This window comes from Leptonychotes weddellii, chromosome 8 (assembly GCF_054177405.1).
Source record: "Leptonychotes weddellii isolate Sample4059 chromosome 8, ASM5417740v2, whole genome shotgun sequence".
NCBI lineage: Eukaryota > Metazoa > Chordata > Mammalia > Carnivora > Phocidae > Leptonychotes > Leptonychotes weddellii.
The window spans coordinates 29,582,878-29,606,518 of NC_138376.1; the positions used below are offsets into that span (position 1 = coordinate 29,582,878).

General features: G+C 37.3%; 1 protein-coding gene across 2 annotated transcripts in view; it reads right to left on the minus strand.

Annotated features, from left to right (window-relative positions):
- KIF6 (kinesin family member 6) overlaps window positions 1-23,641 on the minus strand; it is a 296,650-nt gene that overhangs the window by 207,359 nt on the left and 65,650 nt on the right. For both annotated transcript variants that reach the window (XM_081828121.1, XM_081828120.1), the window contains exons 4-5: window positions 9,346-9,493; window positions 4,133-4,242 (exon numbers count right to left, since the gene is read on the minus strand). In XM_081828121.1, coding sequence (XP_081684247.1) covers window positions 4,133-4,242; window positions 9,346-9,493 — 258 coding nt within the window. The remainder of the gene's footprint in view (window positions 1-4,132; window positions 4,243-9,345; window positions 9,494-23,641) is intronic.

Consider the following 23,641-nt stretch of genomic DNA (forward strand, 5'->3'; position numbering starts at 1 on the left):
TTTTTTTTTTAAGATTTTATTTATTTATTTGACAGAGACAGAGACAGCGAGAGCAGGAACACAAGCAGGGGGAGTGGGAGAGGGAGAAGCAGGCTTCCCACTGAGCAGGGAGCCTGATGTGGGACTCGATCCCAGGACTCTGGGATCATGACCTGAGCCGAAGGCAGCCGCTTAACGACTGAGCCACCCAGGCGCCCAACAGTACATACTCTTAATCCAACCCAGGTACAGCAAAAGTCACATTCCATTATGAAGAATTACTTGATAATCTTAGTAAAAGGCAAACCTAAAATCCCCAGAAAGCCAGCAGACTCAATACCAGCCAAATCTCATAATCCCCACACCAAAAGACTGCAATTCCAAAAGTTGTTTTGGAATTTTATAGTACTGAATATATTTGGAGAAAATAGGCTATACTCCTGGGATATGGGAATCTTCTTTCATAATGAGAATCCTCTCATTTTCATTTTAATGAGGTTTGTTGTCATGTAATTATATCCCAAAATATAAGATAAGAACATCTTTCTGTCCACTTTTGTATAGCTGTGGGGGAGGGTGGTAGTTCTCTGAAAATATCTGTTTTGTAACTGAGGTCACTTTTGACTTGAGTCGGTGAACTGGTTCTCCAACAGGAGGACAAAGCTACCAAAGAAGGAGCCGTAGTTTAAGACAGAAAGCTAGTGACATCTACAGAGACAATCTGATCCACTTTGAGAGCCATTACTAAATGTCAGGCATGCCAGGAAACATAGAGACATACAGTGAATTAAAGCATTGTCCTTGCTCTCAAGAGGCTGAAGGCTCTTTTCTAGGAGAAAAATATAAAATATCTACATCACTTCTTATTTTTTGTGAGGGGGAAAAGAGTCATCAAATAAATCCTATCCTGTGAGGTCAACAATCTTTGAACTCTAGACATTGGAAGTTGGAAGGTTGTTAAATATTATATAACCCAATGGCCACATTTTACAGACAATGAGAAACCCAGAGGGGTGCCTGGGTGGCTCAGTCGTTAAGCATCTGCCTTTGGCTCAGGTCGTGATCCCAGGGTCCTGGGATCGAGTCCTGCATCGGGCTCCCTGCTCAGCGGGAAGCCTGCTTCTCCCTCTCCCACTCCCCCTGCTTGTGTTCCCTCTCTTGCTGTCTCTCTCTGTCAAATAAATAAATAAATTAAAAAAAAAAAAAAAAAGAAACCTAGAAAAGTGAAAAAAAATGTCTAAGATTGCAGGGTTGGGACTAGAACCCAAATTTCCTGGCTTGTAATCAAGTGTTCTTGACTCTATAGTACACTGCCTCTCTTAGAATTCAGTGACTTTGCTCACTCCTGCTTCTCATAGTCAGGCTGCGTCTTGTTATGCCAATTAGACCCTGATTCACAGGGCTCATGCTGTTTTCCCTTTCATGCTCTTCTTCAAAAAGTCTACTTCACAGTTTCAATTTGACAGATAATTTTTTAAAATATTAAGAACTTACTTTGGCCTACACGGTAGAGAGACTACCAACTCAAGTAAGGCATGCTTCCTACCTGTGAGGAATTTTTTATAAACATCAGATAGGGTACTCTCAGACACCAAAGTTATGTATGTATGTGAAACTTATTACCACCACCCAATCAAGTTTTCTAACAGAGATCATCTTTTTAGTCAATGCTTCCTTAATTCTCTGGGCCCCACAGTAAAATCTTGAAGCTATTTTTGCTACTCTGGCATGAAAATGGGAGTATGTGGTTTTCAATCCCTGCTGTACCATTAACAGATCAGTTCTGAAACCTGGGCAAGTCATACCTCTCTGGGTTTACTCTCCTCAATTAGTAAAATACAGAGAATGAACTTGCTATAATTCATCTTCTTTTCAAATCCAAGCAAATCCAAGGTGAGAGGAATAATCAACATATTTTATTTCTAGCTAGCTATCATTTATTTATTTATTTTTAAAGATTTTATTTATTTGTCAGAGAGAGAGAGAGGGAGAGAGAGCACAAACAGAGGGAGCTGCAGGCAGAGGGAGAAGCAAGCTCCCTGCTGAGCAAAGAGCCGAACACGGGGCTCGATCCCAGGACCCTGGTACCATGACCTGAGCCAAAGGCAGACGCTTAATTGACTGAGCCACCCAGGCGTCCTGTCATCTATTTTTTTTTTATGCATATCTCTCAAATTTCTCTCTCCTCCGCTATGTTTGTCAGAACCAAGCCCTTCATTTCTGAATTATTGCTAAGCAGGCTTCAAGCTCTTCAGTGTAGATGTGACTTGTTAAAAGCAATTTTAAGCAAGATTTAGCCTAGAGGTCCAGGTTAGACTGGAGGCTAGAAAACTAATTTAAAAGCCTATTAGAATAAAGATCAATCTCACAGCAAAAGTCTGTCATTCAAGTACTTCAAAAGCGGTCCCTCAAAAAAAGGCCTATTGGCCTTTCTGATTTTATTTCACGTGACTCCTCAACACATGGCCTTTCTGACCACATCTTCAGGTTGTTTTTTTAAAATTTAAATTCATTTAATTAGCATATATTGTGGGGCGCCTGGGTGGCTCAGACGTTAAGTGTCTGCCTTCGGCTCAGGTCATGATCTCAGGGTCCTGGGATCGAGCCCCGCATCGGGCTCCCTGCTTTGCGGGAAGCCTGCTCCTCCCTCTCCCACTCCCCTTGCTTGTGTTCCCTCTCTCGCTGTGTCTCTCTCTGTCAAATAAATAAATAAAATCTTTAAAAAAAAATTAGCATATATTGTTGGTTTGTATTATTAGTTTCAGAGGTAGAGTTCAGAGATTCATCAGTTGCATATAATACCCAGTGCTCATTACATCACGTGCCCTCCTTAATGCTCTCACCCAATTACCCCATCACTCCACCCACCTCCCCTCCAGCAGCCCTCAGTTTGTTTCCTAGAGTTGAGTCTCTTATGGTTTGTCTCCCTCTCTGATTTCATCTTACTCTATTTTTCCCTCCCTTCTCCTATGATCCTCTGTTTTGTTTCTTAAATTCCACATATAAGTGAAATCACATAATTGTCTTTCTCTGACTGACTTATTTCACTCAGCATAATACCTCTAGTTCCATCTTCATGTTTTAAATGTTGCTGTTTCTAACCTTCCTCTGAGGGACTTCTTACCTTTCTACAAACTTAATTCCAATAGCTTCCTTAAGACCAATTTCTTCCATGGAGTCAGATTTTTCCTTTCTCTTCTTATATTATTTAATTAACATAAATATTTAGAGTACCAATAATAATCCCCCTTCCTAACTCCCTCTAATGAATATAGTTGGCAAAACAGAGATGATATGTAAAAACTCTAGTCAACAGTAAAAGGAAGAATACATATAAAGGTGATGTAAAGAGTATAACTTATTTTCTTTAGTATTTTCTCTTATTTCCTTTGCAAAGTAAAGCAAGCAACTGGTTGTTGGTCTTTGTGGTAGAGGATTAATATATGTTTTTAAATTGTTTTAGAATATTTAATAAGAAAATTAAAGTACATTTTCTTGGCTACCAACTCCTGATATATGATGTCTGGACAAAAGGATATGAAGTATTACCATTAATATGTAATTTAGGCAGATACTCAAACAAGCAGTGAGTAATGTTATACAAATGCTGTCAGGGTAACTTAGTTAGTAGGTAAGCTCTGAAGACTATATTTCAGTCATGATGCAATCAGTGCCAATCTGACCAACTGATTGTCAGTGTCAGTCTTAATAACAGTAGAGAAGCAATGAGGAAAACAAAGTTTTGTTTTCTCTCTTTCATATTTCTTATTGCTGCCTGAGCCCTAATTTGCATCCCCTCCTCAGAGAGAGGCCACAATTAGAGGAGTAAAGGGTTTGATTTGATAAGAGTAAAGCAGAACTGGCATATCCCACCAGTCGTCTCAGCACCCACTTGGAGGACATCCAGCGCACTCTCTTGCACCAACTCCAAAGGAGATTTTCCCAAGAAATGGGTTTCAAGCAATTTTAGTTCCCATCACCACTGTCTGCTTGTCATAACTGAAAAAATATCCATTATATTACAAAAAGATTCTGTTATCCAGTATTTGTTAATTATGATTGAGACCAGAAACATACAAAGTTTCAAAGGAAACAATTGAAGGGAACATCTGAAAGTGATTTTTCCCCCCTTCTTTGTTGTTCTGCTACTCACGGCAAATCTTCCAGACTGGAGGCTTCGTGTCTTGGATCCAGTAGATCATAACCACATTCATTGTAGATTTCCAAATAGGAAATGTGCGTTGTATGTATTGTGCTGCTGTCCTGATTGGAAAAGGGGAAGACATTGTTTAATGGCTATAAATAACGATCCAGCTTAGAGGAGGATGAACACATTTATCACTACAGTTCCTCACAGCTTTCTCTCCTTTACTCTCTTCACTTTGTATGGTTTCCATTTTCAGTTCGTGACACTTTCAAGTTGCTAGTTACCATATGCATGAAGCGTTGTTTTTTTTTTAATAGCCAACACCCATGATTACAAGCAACTTTAGTCTGTTGTTTTTTTATTGGTTCCACGTTATATATACATGAAGAGTCAATACACACTTAAAGTGAGCCAACTTGGTTGCAGAACTGTATAACACACCATTTTTTACTTTCCAGACCCCAAAAAAGGTTACTATGAAAAAATAAACTTACATTCTGTGAATAGCCTATTCATAAAAGAAAACAGAACTGTGACTTCAGTTTTAAAACTTCAGTAGCAAAAGAGTTTCCATCTTCAACCATAATTCTTTTTTCTAACTTTTCCAATATTCAAAATTTCTGATGACATAAATAGGTAACAGACAATAGTTGATAATGGAGAATGAATCCCAGGGGACAGAAATACTTTAGATCAATCAGGTAACAGTAAGAGTAGATATTCACAGCTCACTGCCTGCATCTTATCCATTGGGTGAATTTTCCTGGCCCATGTGGCAGATCAGGGATACTGAGCCATTGGTTTGAGAGGTATTTTCTGGGGTCATTGCTGGTGAAGTGCATGACACAGGCATCGATGTCATTAGGATAAAAGTCAAGGCGACAGGTCCTGTCTCAGTTCTGTCAGCAGACAAAAAGGACCCACTCTCTCTGAGATGGAATAAAATGGAATTTTTTTCAGGTCTCAAGAAAATTCCAGGCTCAGTTTTCAAGACCAAGTATCAATTAATAGCACCTTCTTCTTGCTTCTCCCAAAGTACAAATTCTTCCATTTTGGCAAATAGAGTCCAACTTCTTGTAAGGGGACAATATATTTGTGCCTTATGGCAAGAAGGTCAGCAGATTGTCAGAGAAGAGAATTCCTGTTGATTCTCACCCATATCCAAGACAATCCATTTGACAGATACTATTCAAAGGGAGAGATGACCAAGTCACAGAGATGGGAGAGAGAACAGGGGCCTGCAAATCCAGAGTTGGAATCCTAGTCCTACTTGCTATGAGCCCCTGTGATATCAGGCTTCAGTTTCCACACCCATTAGTGAGGCAGTTGAATAATGAATCCCTATGTGTTCTTCAGATAAAAATTAATATGATTCTCTGGTCCTAACGTGACTCAAACTACCCAAAGAAAAACACCAACATTTCATAAAAACAAAACAACACCTAGAAAATTAAGGCAACTCTCAGGCAGCACATGACTAGAGTAAAACACTCAAGCTACAGCTGAAATTCCATGTTCTGGTGGTTTGGGAGGGTGACAGCATGGACTGAGTCTCTACTAAGCAAATTTCTCCCAAGCAAATGCTGGAAATCCTCCTCATGTGGGCGACTCTGGCTGCTTATCCTACCTAACACACGGCCTGTCAATCAGATTAGGTTAGTAAAGGCATCATTTCAACATCATTCTGTGGGTTATAACTTGGCTTAGCACAGGTATCAGAGACCATAAATACTAGGCAGACTCTACATGGCCTTTAGTCTAATCCAGTTTTCCCTAAAATGTCCCATGAAATATCTTGTGGAGAAAGTGTTCCACGATCAACATATATGCTGTCCCTCTCTAGAAGATTCTCAGAGCACGTGAAAGGCCACGGGGGATCATTTACCAACTTCCTGAGATCCCGTTAAAAGCAATATATTTCTTTTTTTGGGTGGCGGAGATTTCTTTTTATTATGTTGTTAGTTACCATACAGTACATCATTAGTTTTTGATGTAGTGTTCCATGATTCATTGTTTGTGGATAACACCCAGTGCTCCACGCAATACGTGCCCTCTTCAATACCCATCACTGGGCTAACCCATGCCCCCACCCCCCTCCCCTCTAAAACCCTCAGTTTGTATTTCTAAAACTTACCTGACCATATCTGAAATATCCCATCTCTTATAGTTTGAGATTTTAGCAGACAGTTCTGGGCTCATCTTAGCATCAGAAAAAGCTGGGTTTGAACCCTGGATCTGGCATTTATAACTGAGTGATCCTGCATTACCCACAGCTGTTTAATTGCAGAATTGGGGAGAATAACCCTTATCTTGCAGAACTGTTGTGACAGAGAAATAGGGTTTTGTACTTAAAATCCTGCCAAGAATGTGTGGCCCTGTAATAATCCCCAATAAATCCTTGCTGCTGCTACTGCTATTATTATTGCTATTGTTATTGTTTTTATTGTTTCTAAAGGCCTCCAAATGGAGAACTCAGTACATGAATATAAAAGAGAAGGCAAAGAAAGGCAAAAACAACAGCCAACTTGTATGTTCATCTGCAGTGGAGAAACTCTCTTTCTTCCAGAAAGTAGAAGAAATCATCATAAGTCAGGAAAATGGCAAGTCCACTCCCCTGAGATAATGGGGATAATGCCTTTGGCTCCTCCAGTTTCTGCATTTTCTGGACTTTTATTGGAATACACACTTAAAAGTCACTGAGCAATGTGGCAAGCTACCTTTCCTTATTACTCCTTTTTTAGTGTTTAGGATTGCCAGACTGTAATGTAACACACATGTTTCCTGCAGACAGCCTTTTCTCCTGCCCCAAAACAAGTCTGAACCTCACAATATTCAAAAGTAATAAGCAGTGATTTCTAAAATAAATGGAATCAATTGTCTTCTTTTAAAATCACTGCAAATGTGCTCCTATCACACTCACAGGCACTTTAGGAGCCAGTATGCAATTGCTCTTAGTTTATCTTGAAATAAATACTTTGCATAAGTCAAAATATTTCCTTTAAGAATTCTGGAGAGCTGGGGCACCTGGGTGGCTCAGTTGGTTGGGCGACTGCCTTCGGCTCAGGTCATGATCCTAGAGTCCCGGGATCGAGTCCCACATCAGGCTCCCTGCTCAGCAGGGAGTCTGCTTCTCCCTCTTCCCTACCCCCCTCTCATGTGCTCTCTCTCTCTCTTTCTCTCTCTCACTCTCTCTCTCTCAAATAAATAAAATCTTAAAAAAAAAAAAAAAGAATTCTGGAGAGCTCCATGTGGCCCTCTAAAGCAATCGACTGGGGGCATCTGAATACCTATCTGCATTTTTCAGCTACACAGTATGGACAAACTTAATGATCAACCTCAAGTTGCCTCTGACTAATTTTGTAGCAGTTCGGTTTGATTATAATGAATGTGTTGTGCCCCATCATGGAAATCTGTCCTTTTACAGAGTTGTCCTGGCTATAAATTGGTCCAAGGGGCTCTCTCCAGTCCAGGAAGTGATTTAGGATCATTCAAAATGAAATGAGGTTTAGAATAATGTCATGACCAAACAGACATACAACAATGGACCCAAGAGATGGTAGGTATTCAGGAGACATTTCGACTTTTACTGTATTTGGTACCCATAGACAAAATTTTAGAAGGGACAAATGTATTTTCCGTTAGGAAAGGATTTGTTTATTCTCTTTAACTTAATCAGGGAAATTGGTTTCATTTGTTCTAATTTCAAAGGATTCTTTGAAATTAATCAGGATCGTTTGGCCATGTACGTGTGTGTGTGCGTGTGTGTGTGTGTGTGTGTGAATATAGGTATCAATGGTTGTAGTAATTGAGCTCATTTCTTGAGCATATATTATGTGCCAGGAACTGAACAATATCTTTAGATACAGTATGTTCAGCCCTCACAGCAAGTCCACAAGGCTGAGACGTTAAGTAACCGCCTCAAGACCACATGCTGTAAGTAGTACATTTTCTCAGAACCAGGTTGGCCTGCAGTGATCTTTCCAAGACAAAAGGCTTCCACGTTGGGCCACAGAAACAAAAACCATTAGAAATTATATTCCCAGTTTGTGAAATCTGGGAACAAAACAAAACAGCTAACGTCAGAAATAAATGAGTAAATGAAAAGACAGGATCTGAATCCAACATATACACTATACTCAACCCTTTCTCTTCCACATTTTCTGGCATGCAGAGTTGGCATGTTTGAGCTAGTGAGAGATGAGCTGAACTAATGGGTAATTGCTACTTTATGGATGGAAATTAGAATTATGCAGATCTCAGCAATTTCTTCTCATCTTTGCAACTCAAAATGCAAAAAGCATACAAGTCAAGAAATTTTGGAATAACTGTTACACTGACCTAGTTAGGACATTTGTTACACAGAATTAATACAACCAAGTAAGTGTGGGAACTAGTAGAGCCAGTGGAGATCCTCTAGTACAATTCATTCCCTACTTTCACAGAGGGGAAAACGGAAACCCAGAGAAGTTATAGGACTCATTATTAGTTAAATACAATCAACAAAATAAAGCCAGTCTGAGACATAGAGGCAGTGTATATAGTGGTAAAAAGCACAGAGTTTGGCATCACACAGACCTGGGATGGACCTCCAAGTCAGCTACTTATAAAGACCCAGAGAAAGATATCTAGACTCAGTTTTCCCAACTATGAAAATGGGATAAGGATACTTACCTTGCTAGTTGTATTGTATGTTGTATTAAATACTAATAAAGCAATAGGCACTTAGAGACACACAGTCAATGATGCATATAATATAGAGAACTTCTCTTCCTAATAATATTAATTGCAATAGGATTTTTACTCTGGTAAATTCTTTTGGGCTTCTATTACAATTGTGAAAAAGGTACAATTACATCATCTTATTCAGTGCTTTAGTAGCCGAAATAAAGATGTCTTGGCAAAAGGACATCCAGTTTCTTAATGGGAAATATAAGGTGTTAGTTAGTAAAATGTGTTATCTGTTCTTTTAATCCCCATGGATGTATCAGAAGGAACTCCCTTTGAGCCTTTGCTGAAACAGCATCCCTTTAATGAGAAGCACCTTAATTTCTACTTCTTCAGCAAAATCCTAAACTTTCCTTAAATGTAAAGGCCAGAGTTATAACACAATAATACTTCCTCATTGAGATATAATATAATAAAATGTCACAATAAATTTTTTACCCACCATAAATTTCTGCTGAATATATCAAACAGAAAATGAACGTAAAGCTCCATACCTTTTGTAATTGTTCAAAAATGTACGACAGTGTCCTTGGGATAATGCCTCGGTCACTGTAGCGTTCTGCCCCACCAGTGATGGTGAATGTCTTCCCACTGCCTGTTTGCCCATAAGCAAGGATGGTACCATTGTAACCTGCCAAGACACTACATAAAGAAATGACATACTTCTAACATCAACATGGCTAATTGCATGAGTATTAAATGGTTTGTGTTCTAATAGCAACCTCATTCAACAGTAGTGAAAAGACATTTATAGAAGTATCTATATATTTGAGTATCTAGCTAAATTAATTTACTTTTTTTAAAAATCCAGGAGTATCAGCACACCAATCCTTTTCTCCAAGAAAGTTACCTGTAACTCAAATGGAGTCTGGTCATCTTAAGTATTTTTTTTTTAATTTAATTTTTCTTTAGAAAGATTTTATATTTACATAAAAGTTGCAAAGATAGTACAGAGTTAACACATACCCTATGCCTACTTGCCTCACTGTTGATAACATTAGTATTGTGCACTTGCTATAACTAAAGAACCAATATTGATGTATTATACATCTTATAAAAATGTCCTTGGTTTTCATATACTGTCTTTTAATTTTTTTCCAGCTTTACTGAGATATAGCTGACACACAACAAATGTAACTTTAAGGTGTACAAATGTGATGATGTGATACATAAATATACTGTGAAATGAGTCCCACAATAAGGTTAGTTAACACATCCATCACCTCACATAATTATCACTTTCGGAGGTGGTGATAACATTTAAGATCGATACTCTTAACAACTTTCAAATATATAATATATAGTTACTGTGCTATACATTTGATCTGTAGAACTTATTCATCTAATAACTGGAAGTTCTTATCCTTTGATCAACATCTCCACATTTCCCCCACCCACCAGCCCCTGGCAACCACCATTTTTTCTTGATATCTATGAGTTCAGTTTTTTAGATTACACACGTAAATGAGAATATAGAGAATTTGTCTTTCTCTGTCTTATTTCACTTAGCATAATGCTCTCAAGGCCCAACTACATTATTGCAAAATGGCAGAATTTTCTTCTTTTTATGGCTGATTAATATCCCATTTTGTTTGTGTGTGTGTTTAACAGATCTTCTTTATTCACTTATCCACCCATCAATAGACATTTAAGTTTTTCCATACCTTGGCTATTGGGAATAATGCTGCAGTGAACATGGGGATGCAGATTTAAGATTTCATTTCCTGTGATATACTGGCAGAAGTGGCATTGCCGGATCTTATGGCAGTTCTATTTCTAATTTTTAAAGGAAACTCCATACTGTTTTCCATAGTAGCTGCACCAATTTACATCTCTACCAACAGTGCACAAGAATTCCCTTTTCTTTACATCCTTGACAGCATTTGCTGTCTCCTGACAGTTTGATAATAGCTTTCCTAACAGGTATGAGGACATATCTCATGTTTTTGGTTTGCATTTCCCAGATGATTAGAAATATTGAACACCCTTTCATGTATTTGTTGACCATCTGTATTTTTTCTTTGGAGAAATTTCTATTCAAGTCCTCTGTCAATTTCTTAACTGGATTTGTGCTTAACATGTGATCTATCCAGGAGAATGTTTCATGTATGCTTGAGTAGAATCTGTATTCTCCTGCTGTTGGATGAAATGTTGCATATATGTCTAGAATCCATTTGGATTAAGGTATAGTTCACATCCAATGTTTCCTTATTTCTTTTCTTTTCTTTTTTTTTTTAAGATTTATCTATTTATTTTTTGAGAGAGAAAGAGAGAGAGAGAGGAAAAGTGGGGGGGGTAGGGGGAGAGGGAGAGAGAGGATCTCAAGCAGACTCCCCACTGAGCACAGAGCCCAATGTGGGGCTTGATCCCATGACCCTGTAATCATGACCTGAGTCAAAATCAAGAGTCAGATGCTTAACCAACAAAGCCACCCAGGCGCCCCTCCTTACTGATTTTCTATCTGGATGATCTATCCATTGTTGAAAGTGGGGTGTCAGATTCCACTACCATTATTGTATTGTTGTCTATTTCTCCCTTCAGATCTGTTAATATTTGCTTAATATGTTTAGGTGTTCTGATGTAGGATGCATATATATGGTTATATCCTTATGATGCACCGACTCTTTTATCACTATAAAATGGCCTTTGACTCATAGTTTTTTGTTTTGTTTTGTTTTTAAGAGTCTACTTATTTATTTATTTATCTGAGAGAAAGAAAGAGGGAACACAAGTTGGGGGGGAGAGCAAAGGGAGAGGGACAAGCAGACTCCATGCTGAGTGCGGAGACTGACAGGGGGCTCAATCTCACGACCCCAAGATCATGACCTGAGCAGAAATCAAGAGTCGGACACTTAACCGACTGAGCTACCCAGGCACCCCAGTCTCATCACAGTTTTGGCTTAAAATCTATTTTGTCTGATATAAGTATAGCTACTTTAGCTTTCTTTTGGTTTCTTTCCATTTGCATGGAGTATCTTTTTCTATCCCTTCACCTTCAGTCTATGTATGTTCTTAAAGCTGAAGTGAGTCTTTTGTAGGTAGCATATAGTTGGGTTTTGTTTTTAGTCCATTAGCCACTTTATGCCTTTTGATTGGAGAATTTAATCCATTTACATTAAAAGTAAATAAGGCCAAGTATGGGCTTACTAATACCAACTTATTCATTGTTTTCTAGTTTTGTATTTCCTTTTTTTCCTTCTTCTTCTTTTACTGTTTTTGTGAAGTGATTTTCCCTATGGTATACTTTGATTCCCTTTTCTTTAACTTCTGTGTATCTACTATTGGTTTTTACCATTCATCCCATTTTTAATGTTTTGATGTCACAATTAACTTCTTTTTATAGTGTGTCTTCATTATCAAATTACTGTAGCTGTAGTTGTTTTTAATAGTTTTGTCCTTTAACCTTATACTAAAATAAGTAACACATCACCATATTATAGTATTAGAGTATCATAAATTTGCTTATACTTGCCTTTACCAGTATGCTTTATATTTTCATATGTTTTCATGTTTCAGCATTTCTTATAAGGTAGGTCTAGTGGTGATGAACTCCTTCAGCTTTTGTTTGTTTAGGAAAATCTTTGTTTCTCCGTAATTTCTGAAAGATAACTATGCTGGGTAAAGTATCCTTGGCTGTTTCTTTCTTTGAGAAATTTGAATACATTGTCCCACTCTCTCAGGGCCTATAAGGTTTCTGCTGAGAAATCTGCTGATAGCCTTATGAGGGTTCCCTTATTGTGTGGGTATTTTTTTCTCTTGCTGCTTTTAAAATTATCTTTGTCTTTGATTTTAGATAGTTTTAGTTTAATGTGTCTTGTAACACATCATTTTGGTTTGAAATTATAGGTTCACCTATTAGCTGTATGAACATGGATGTCCAAAAATCTCTCCCCAGATTTGAGAATTCCAAGTCATTATTTCTTTAAATATTCTTTCTGCCCCTTTCTCCCTCTCTTCTCCTGAGACTTTAAATAATGTAAGATTGTTTCCTTTAATGGTATCCCATAATTCACAAAGATTTTCTTCACTCTTTCTCTTCTCTTTTTGCTTCTCTGACCAGATGATATCAAATGACATGTTTTCCAGTTAACTAATTCTTTATTCTGCTTGATTGTCTGCTATTGAAGCTTTCTACTGAATTATCAATTCGATCACTGTGTTTTTAACTCTAGGATTTGCTTGGGTTTTTTTATGGTTTCTTTTCCTTTGTTAAACTTCTCATTTTGTTCATGTATTATGAACAATTTCATTTAGTTGTCTTTGTTTTCTTGTAATTCACTGAATTTAAGAGTATTATGCTGAATTATTTGTCAGACAGTTCCTAGACCTCCATTTCTTTAGGGTCAGTCACTGGAGCTTTATTAGTTTCCTTTGGTGATCTCATGCCTGTGTGGGTGGACCTGGATACTGGGTCCACAGTGACTAACCAGGCACTGGGAATCACTAGGATAGGCCCAGTATCTGGACCCACAGGGACCAGTCCAGTGCTGGGACAGTCTGAGAGCCTGGTTTCACATAAGCCAGCCAGGAGGCTGGGGCTACAGAGGCCAACCTGGCATTAGGACCAGCCTAGAGTCTTGGGCCACGGGAGTCAGCTTACAACACAGGGCCTCATGGGCTAGGTTGGGTCTGCAGTGGCCAATGTGGTGCTGTGCAGGCCAGGAGCCTGAATCTGTGGAGCCAGCCTTAAAGCTCAGGCTGCAAAGGCTGGCCTGGCTTTGGGGAGGGCTTGCAGTGTGGGTCTGGTGACAACCCACTGGGATACTGGAGTTACAGGAGTCACCCAAGGCCATGCTGGCTGGCCAAACAGGGATGGGCTGGGATCCTGGTTCCTAGAGTCTGCTGGGAGCCTGGTATCATGGGAGCTGCCTGGGGCCATGGGAGCCTGGTTTTATGAGAGCCTGCTGGTAGCCTACTGCTGCAGGATCTGCTTGGGGCTACAGGAGCAGGCAAGTGGTAGGGTAGGCCAGGGGACTGGATTCTCAGTAGCTTGCCAAGAGCCTGGTACCATGAAGTCACCTGGGGCCATGGAAGCTGCCTGGGGCCACTGGAGTCAGCTGATGCTGGGATGGGCCAGCACTGATGTCTGGGGTAAATTCAGGTGCTCACTCAGTCTCCTCCCATGGGGATGGTGTCTCTCTCAGTGCTAGGATGCCCAGGCTTCAGGGAGGGGTAATGGGGTAATGTCTATCTATCTTTTCTACCCTCCTCAAAGTGTCTTTTCTTTTTTTTCTGTGCCCCACCCCAATGCTGTAATTCCTCACCTGGAATCCTTAGCTTTTGTGAAGGTATTTTCATGCTTGGTAGTTATTCAAATTGATGTTTCTGGGGGTACAGGTGCTAGAAATTCCTATACTACCATTTTGCTGAAATTGCTCTCTAATTAAATATTTTCTTCATCTTTAGTATACTTCAGTATATGTTGAAGGCAAAAGTTCTGAGGAAACCATACCTATAATTTGGCAAATTACAAACCCAACACCTGGCACTTCATGGGGCAAACACTCACAAGATGTAGTCACATCCTAGAACACCAGGTACAGAATACAGAATGTTTATCACTGTGTACCTTGTAATGTAATTCCCTAATTTAACATTCAGCACCAACTATAAATCCTCTAAGAATTCCCCTCCTCAGTTTTCTTGGAATGAGTTTCTTTTTGGTAAGATAGTAATCCAGATGTGCTCTTCAGTCATACAGAGCAGCCTTTGATTTGATGGTGATTTTACGTAAGAACCCTGGGTTTTCTAGACTTCAGGTTATACTACAAAGCTGTAGTAATCAAAGAAGTATGGTACTAGCACAAAAATAGATACATAGATCAGTGGAACAGAATAGAAAACTCAGAAATAAACCCACACTTATATGGTCAATTAATCTACAGCAGGAGGGCAAGAATATACAATGGGGAAAAGACAGTCTCTTCAATAAATGGTGTTGGGAAAACTGGACAGCAACACGCAAAAGAATGAAACTGGACCACTATGCTATACACAAAAATAAACTCAAAATGGATCAAGGACCTAATGTGAGACCTGAAACCAGAAAAATCCTAGAAAAGAACACAGGCAACAATTTCTCCAACATCGGCCATAGCAACATTTTTCTAGATATGTCTCCTGAGGCAAGGGAAATAAAAGCAAAAATAAACTATTGGCACTACATCAAAATAAAAAGCATCTGTACAGTGAAGGAAACAATCAACAAAACTAAAAGGCAATCTATGGAATGAGAGAAGATGTTTGCAAATGACATATTTAATAAAGGTTTAATATCCAAAATATATAAAGGACTAAGCCTCAATACCAAAAAACAATCTAATTTAAAAATGGGCAGAAGACATGAACAGACATTTCTCCAAAGAAGACATACAAAAGGCCAACAGACACATGAAAAGATACTCAACATCACTCATCATCAGGGAAATGGAAATCAAAACTATCATGAGATATCACTTCACACCTGTCAGAATGGCTAAAATCAACAGTACAAGAAACAAGAGGTATTGGCAAGGATGTGGAGAAAGGGGAACCCTCATGCACTGTTAGTGGGAATGCAAATTGGTGCAGCCACTGTGGAAAACAGTATGGAGTTTCCTCAAAAAATTAAAAATAGAACTACTCTATGATCCAGTAATATCACTACTGGGTATTTACCCCCCAAATACAAAAACACTAATTCAAAGGGATACATGCACCCTTATGTTTATAGCAGCATTATTTACAATAGTCAAATTATGGAAGCAGCCCAAGTGTCCAACAATAGACAAATAGATAAAGAAGTTGTGGCACATACATACAATGGAATATTATTCAGCCATAAAAAAGAATGAAATCTTGCCATTTGCAACCGCCAGAGAGTATAATGCTGAGCAAAATAAGTCAGTCAGAGAAAGAGAATATGATTTCACTCATATGTGGAATTTAAGAAACAAAACAAATGAGCAAAGGAAAAAAAAAAGACAAACCAAGAAACAGACTCTTAACTATAGAGAATAAACTGATGGTTACCAGAGGGGAAGTAGGGAGGGGGGATGGGGAAAATAGGTGATGGGGATTAAAAAACATACTTATCGTGATGAAAAAATAAAATTTTAAATTTTAAAAAGAACACTAGATCTACTCAGCCACCATCTCTTCTCTCTTCTCCTCTCCCCTTCACTTCTCTCCCTTCCCATTCTCTTCTCTCTCTCTTTTTCTCCCTCTCTCTGTCTCCTCGCCATATGGGCTTTCCTAATACACCTTGCATGATTCAGACTTTCACAAGTGGATCTTTCCTCTACACCGTATAGAAAAGAAAACTATTATAGCATTATGCTCTTTTTTCTTACAAGTAGCTCCTTCATCTCTGAGACGTTTTCATCCAAACAATTATGAAGATGTCAGCTAATGGTGCCTTCATTGTGAATTGATGTTTGATAGATTGCTCCTCTGAGAATCACCCCTCACTGTTCACACTGGGATTCTTGCTCTAACACTTCTACTAAGATAATGACAACAGTTCTATGTTTTACTATGCTTTCATGCTTGTATGTTAAGTGATTTATCATTATCATGCCTCCTCAAAACACATAGGTTTTGTTTAGAGCTTATTGTGAAGTAATCAGTTAAGTCCTGGACAACTTATACAACTATTAAACTAAGAATAATATCTATAGTAACAATTCATGCATCTTTTGCTATGTAGGTAGAAGGTGTTATTAGTGCTTACAAACTCAAAGGACTTAGCACGTTAACAAAAAGGGATTACTACTGTGTGCTTCAGCTTTCCATTTCTGAGAGGTTTAATAATTTTTCTCCATGTGTCTTCACATGAAGTTGGAACTATAATGATTAATTTAGCTGGATGAATACAGAATCTTTCTGCTCAACAGCATTTGTCACCAATGATATAGCTATGTTCCATTAGCAATTATCATTTGAATATATGATATCTCTTGACCATAAATGCTTTAGGTAAATGAAGTTGATAACTTTAAGAATCAAGCTTTAAACAGTTTAATTTTTGATAGAAAATTTTCTAAAATATATTAGGCTTTCCCTGTCTTGAAATGCAAAAAATGCACAGATCAGCATTTTCATTTTGACTTAGCAACAGCCTAAGAAAAGTGAGTACTGTAGCATGCTACATTGACATCTGCTGATTATTATGTTTATTTTTTACACTTAAATCTTTTTCACTGCCAGTTGTCCTTCTTCTAAAGTGTGCTTTCTCTCCCCCCATCTGCCGTGGAAAACTAGATGGTAAAGCTTCATAGAATGCTATTTAAAATAGAAAGGATGTAGGTTCCACTAATATATACTCTATGGCTATTTATTACATTGCTACAATAAAAAATTAAATGAAAAAATGTGAATGGGTAACATTTATCTCCAATTCCTTTCTGTAGAGCATTCTCAACCTAATCTTGTGCCTTCTCACCATTGAACACTGGACAATTTCATATGTTTGTAGTCTCAACCATCCTAAGAGAAGGTACTAGTTAAAAATAAAGAGAAGTGGTGGAGTAAGAACCTATGAAAATCCACTCCTCCACAAGAATAATGAGAACAGTGGCAAAAATTGTCAAAATCAACTTTTTCAGAATCCTGGAAGTTATCCAAAGGCTCACAACAATCCAAGGAGTGTTTACTCAAGTAAAATGGCTGAATCTCAGTAAGAACAGTGAGCTTTGTGACATTTTAACTTGACCATTCCCACGCCCCTCCCCAGCTCCATGATAGCCTTGAAAAATAACAGATGCAACCACATAACTGTGAAAAACATAAGTACAGAAACCACTGGAAGGGGTAGTACAGGTTTGGAGCTCTCCAAAAAGTCCACAGAATTGTACCACTCTGATCTGTCTTGCAGCTCCCTGGAAAAGCCCCACTCATAGTACTTGTCTTTGTTTGACCTGACTCAGTTTACTCAGTGAAAAAAAGTCATATCCCCATGGTGTTTGTTGAAAACAAATCAGTGGCAAGTGTTCAACATCAAAGTTGCCCTAGGCTGCAATACCAGTGAAGCAAACAAGAGGGTGAACAAAACCTTAAAATAAAAATCTGTGGAATACCATGTCTATAAGGGGCTTTGAAAAATTATGACATATTTTTGGGACTCTAAAGGACCACACACATGTATGGGGCTGTGTGCATGCCCAGGAGAGACCAGAGAAGGTCCTATTTCTTACATCTGGCTGACCTTGAGGCCCTGAACAAGCATGAAGTGAGAGCTAAGACAAAATTATAAACTTCCAAAATTATAATCTTCCAGTACTGATTGGGTACCCCAACACATACAGAGAGCACCTTATCAAAGACTTAGAGTGAGATTCAAGGCATTTTTTAAAAATCTCTCTCCAATCACTAACTGACCACCAAGCTTACTGAACAGAAATTTCAGGGGCTGCATACAACAAACAATGCAGGCTTTATAGAACTAGGCCATAAAATTTACTAAATAAATAAGCAGCTGCAGCAACAATAACCTTGGGGAGGGTTGACATCTGATTTCCAGAGTTGTCATATCGTATTACTTAAAATGCCCAGTTTTCAACAAAAAAGATATGAGATGCACAAACAGCAAAGTATTTCCTGTGCACAGGAAATAAAATGTTTAACAGAAACGGCTCTTGAGGAAGCCCAGATTTTGACTTCTAGATAAAGAGTTTAAGTTAGGTACTATACATAAGCTCAAAGAACAAAAGTAAAGCATGTTTAAAGGATTAAAGGGAAGTATGAAAATGATGTTTCACAGAAAAGAGAATATGAATAAAAAGATAAAAATTATAAAAAAGAATAAAACAAATTCTGGAGTTGAAAAGTATGGTAAGTGAAATAAAAAATTCACTACAACAGCAAATTTGAGTTGGTAGAAGAAAGTAAATTTCAAGATAGGTCAATTGAGATTATTCAGTCTGCACAACAGAAATTATAAAGAATGAAGAAAAATGAACAGAGAAATCAGAGATCAACATTTGCATAAAGTCCCAGATGGTGAGGGGAGAAAATGTTTAAAAAAAAAATGACCAAAAACTTCCCTAATTTGATGAAGAACATTAATCTATGTATCCAAGAAGCTCAATAAACTCAAAGGTATCCAAACCTAAGCACATCATAATCAAACTTTCTAAAGACAAAGAAAATCCTGAAAATAGCAAGAGAGAGGTGACTAATCACATACAAGGAATCCTTTTTAAGATTAACAATGGATTTCTCATCAGGAATCACGGAGGCCAGAAGGTAATAGAATAACATATTCAAATGCTGAAAGACTAGTTGGGATATCTTCCTTTGCAAAAATTAATAAATTTATATTATTTATAATATAAAATTTATATTTTATTTTTCTTTTCAGATTACTTATTGTTACTGTATAGAACTATAATAGATTTTTCTATATTGATCTTGAACCCTGAAACTTTGCTGAACTTGTTTACTACTTCTTATCCTCTAAGAGTGGATTACCTAGGATTTCTATATAAAAAATCATATCATCTGCAAATAAACATACTTTTACTTCTTCCTTTCTAGTCTAGATGGCTTTTATTTATTTTTCTTGCCTAAATGCACTAAATTCTCTCAGCTTCTGCTTATCTGGGAATACCAATTTCTCCTTCACTTTTGAAGAATGACTTTTTGCAGATATAGAATTCTCTATTTGCAGATGGCATGATCATGCAGATGGCATGATCTTTCTATACAGAAAATTCCAAGGAATCTACCATAGAACTATTAAAAGCAATAAACAAGTTCAGCAAATTTGTAGGGTACAAGACTTAATGAAAAATGGCATCCCCCATCTGATCTATAGGTTAAACTCCATCAAAATTCAAACTGTTTTCTTTGCAAAAATTGACCAACTTCTTCTGAAATTTATATGGAAATTCAAGGGTTCAAGAATAGCCAAAACATCTTGAAAAAGAACAAAGGTAGAGGACTCACATTTCTTTTTTTAAATTTTTTAATTTATTTTCCTTATTTTTCAAGTAATCTCTACTGAGGGGCTCGACTCACAACCCTGAGGGCAAGAATTGCATGCTCTACCAACTGAGTCAGCCAGGTGTCCCTTAATTCAATACCTACTATAGTAACAGTAATCAAAACAGTGGGATACTGGCATAAGGATAAACATATGCATGAATGGAATAGAATTGTGAGTCTAGAAATAGACCCTTATGTTTACAATCAATTGATTTTTGACAAGGGTGCCAAGAACATTCCATGGAGGAAAGAACAGTATTTTCAAAAAGGATGCTGGGACAACTGGATATTCATATGCAAAGGAATGAAGCAGGACTTCTACCTCATACCACACACAAAACCTAATTCAAAATGGATCATAGACCTAATATAAGAGCTTAAAGTAAAAAAACTCTTGGAAGAAAGCATAGTGGTAAATCTTCATGACTTTGGATTAGGCAATGGTTTCTTAGAAATGACCTCAAAAGCACAGCAGCCAAAGGAAAAGATAAACTGGATTTCATAAAGAGCAAAAACTTTTGTGTTTCAAAGGACACCATTAAGAAAATGAAAAGATAACCCTTTGAGTAGAAGAAAATGTTGGAAAAATCATATATCTGACAAGTCACTTATCATAATCCATAATCCATAAAATACAAGGAATCCTTACAACTTAAATAATAAAAAGATAGATAACTCAATTAAAAAGCAAAAGCAGAAATAAACTATTGGGACTATACCAAAATATAAAGCTTTTGCATAGCAAAGAAAACCATCAACAAAACAAAAACATTCTCTAGTGCATGAGAGAGGATATTTGCAAATGATATAATGATAAGGGGTTAATATCCAAAACATATAAAGAACTTGTACAACTCAACACCAATCTGATTCAAAAATGGGTAGAAGATCTGAATAGACATACTCCCAAAGACAGATGATCGACACATGAAAAGGTGTTCAACATCACTAATCATCAAGGAAACGTAAATCAAAACTACAATGAGCTATCACCTCAGAATGGCTAGTATAAAAAAGACAAGAAATAACAAGTGTTGGCGATGATGTGGAAAAAAGGAACTCTCAGGCACTGTTGGTGAGAATGTAAACTGGTATAAGCTCTGTGGAAAACAGTATGTAGGTTCCTTCAAAAATTAAATTCTACTACTGGGTATTTACCCCAAAACAAATAAGCAAACAAACAAAAAACAAAAACACTAATTCAAAAAGACATATGTATCCCTGTGTTCATTAGAGCATTATTTACAATAGCCAAGATCTGGAAGCAACCCAAATGTCCATTGATATATGGTGGATAAAGATGTGGTATACACACACACACACACACACACATACACAATAGAATATTACTCAGACATAAAAAAGAATGAGATCTTGCAATATGGATGGACCTAGAGGGTAATACACTAAGTGAAATAAGTCAGACAGAGAAAGACAAATACCGTATGATTTCACTTATCAGTGGAATCTAAGAACAAAACAAAGGAGCAAACAAGAAAACAAAGAGACTCCTAAATACAGAGAACAAACTGATGGTTCCTAGAGGAGAGGTGGTGTGGGATGGGCAAAAGAGATGAGGGGGATTAAGAGGTACAAACCCCCAGTCACAAAATAAATCAGTGACAGAGATGAAAAGTACAGCATAGGGAACATAGTCAATAATACTGTAAGAACATTGTATGGTAACAGAGGATGGCTACACTCATGGCGACACTGAGTAATGTATGGAATTGTCAAATCAATATGTTGTATACCTGAAACTAATATAACTTTGTATGTCAATTATACATCAATGATAAAATTTTAAATAAATAAATAAATAAGAATACATTAGGGATTTTGAGAGAAAAAAAGTAGACAAAGGATCTGAATGGACATTTCTCTAAAGAAGATATATGGATGGCCAATAGCATATGAAAAGATGCTCAACATCATTAGTCACTAGGGAAATGTAAATCAAAACCACAGTGGGACACTCATTATTTCACACTTACTCTAGGATGGCTAAAAGAGAAAAGAAAAGAAAAGAAAAAAGACAATTGCAAGTCTCACTGAAGAATGGAAAAATTGGAAACCTCATACATTGTTGGTATGAATATAAATGGTGCAGCTGCTTTAAAAAAGTTTTGTAGCTCCTCAAAATGTAAACACAAAGTTACCATAAATAAGACCCAGAATTCCTGGGTATATGCCCAGTGGAATGGAAAACATGTCCACACAAAAATTTGTAATGAATGTTCAAAGTAGCATTATTCGTTATGGCCAAGAAGTGAAAACAACACAAATGTCCATCAACTGATGAGTGGATAAACAAAATGGGTCATATCCATACCATGGGATACTATTTGGCAATGAAAAAGAATAAACCACTGATATATGCTACAATAACTGATCAACCTTCACAACATGCTAAGTGAAAGAAGCCATCAACGAAAGGTCATATACTGTATGACCCCACTTACATGAAATGTCTAGTATGCAAATCCACAGAAAGAGAAAATCAATTAGTGGTTGCCAGAAGCTGGGATAAGAGGAAAGGAGAAATGACTGCTAATGGGTATGGTACGGGGCTTCTTTTATGAAAATGTTTCTAAATTTAGATTACAGTCAATGATAGTTGCACATTTGTACTAAAAGCTACTAAATGATACATTTTGAAGTGAATTTTCTGATATGTGAATAATATCTCAACAAAGTGTTATAACAATAAAATAATAATTTATTCCACATTGGTACTAATTAGATGTGTTTCAACAGGTTAGCAGTAGCATTTTTAAAAGAAAGAATAGTAATTAATGAAAGGATGACAAGCTAATGGTAAGCTTCAGCAGTGAACAATGAGATGGACATTTGTGGTGAGAAATATTTCTCAACTTCCTAAAATCAACAATGCAGGCAACTGTCTAATACATCCCAACTAGAGACAACCCTGATATGTAAATAAATCAATGTTTTATAACCCAGCATTTGGTGATCAGAGGAAATCTCTGGAGTAGAAACCCTCTCCTTCCTTTTGCAAAATGCATTTTCCCTAGAAATTTAAATTACAAAGCTGAGATATTTTGTCATTTCTTACTTTTAATATTTGCATGACTAAAACAAAAATAAAGCTTCTACCCTCTTGGAAATTATAAAATGAAGTATTACTACACACATATCATATGTACATGTCAGAAAAAATACAAACCATTTAAGTTTAGTTTTTCACTTTTATTACTCTTTATTTAACTACACCCCAAGTAGAAGAAAGTTGTCTCAAAGTATACGCAATAAAGTGAGAGCTCATTTTGTTTACCCAAATGAGAAGGCTTTAAGAATCTCCTTATACGATGTCTAAATCAAAGTAACCAACAAAAAATTATTATTGTGATGATAATTCAGTTCACTGAGCCAAACAAATGATATTTTAGTCCCTCAAATCTGAAGACACAGCATAGATGAAAACAACAACAAGGTAATGGGATCATGGATTTTATAATTGGTATCATCAGAGGTCTTTTAACTATATTTTGTCCAACAGAAGATTCCTTTCTAGGGCATTTCTGAAAACTGGGTATCTGAGCTATGCTTAAACAGCTGTTAGATTCAGTAGCAAGACAGAATCAGAGAATCCAGGTGGATTTATTTTGAGGGAAGAGAGAGAGGTGATGTGGTACTTTAAAAGATCAAGCAGTTTCGGGGCGGAGCAAGATGGCAGAGGAGTAGGAGACCTGGATTTCATCTCCTCTCAGGAATTCAGCTGGATAGGGATCAAACCATTCTGAACACCTACAAACTCAACGGGAGATCGAAGAAAAGAAGAGCAACAACTCTCTCATCAGAAAA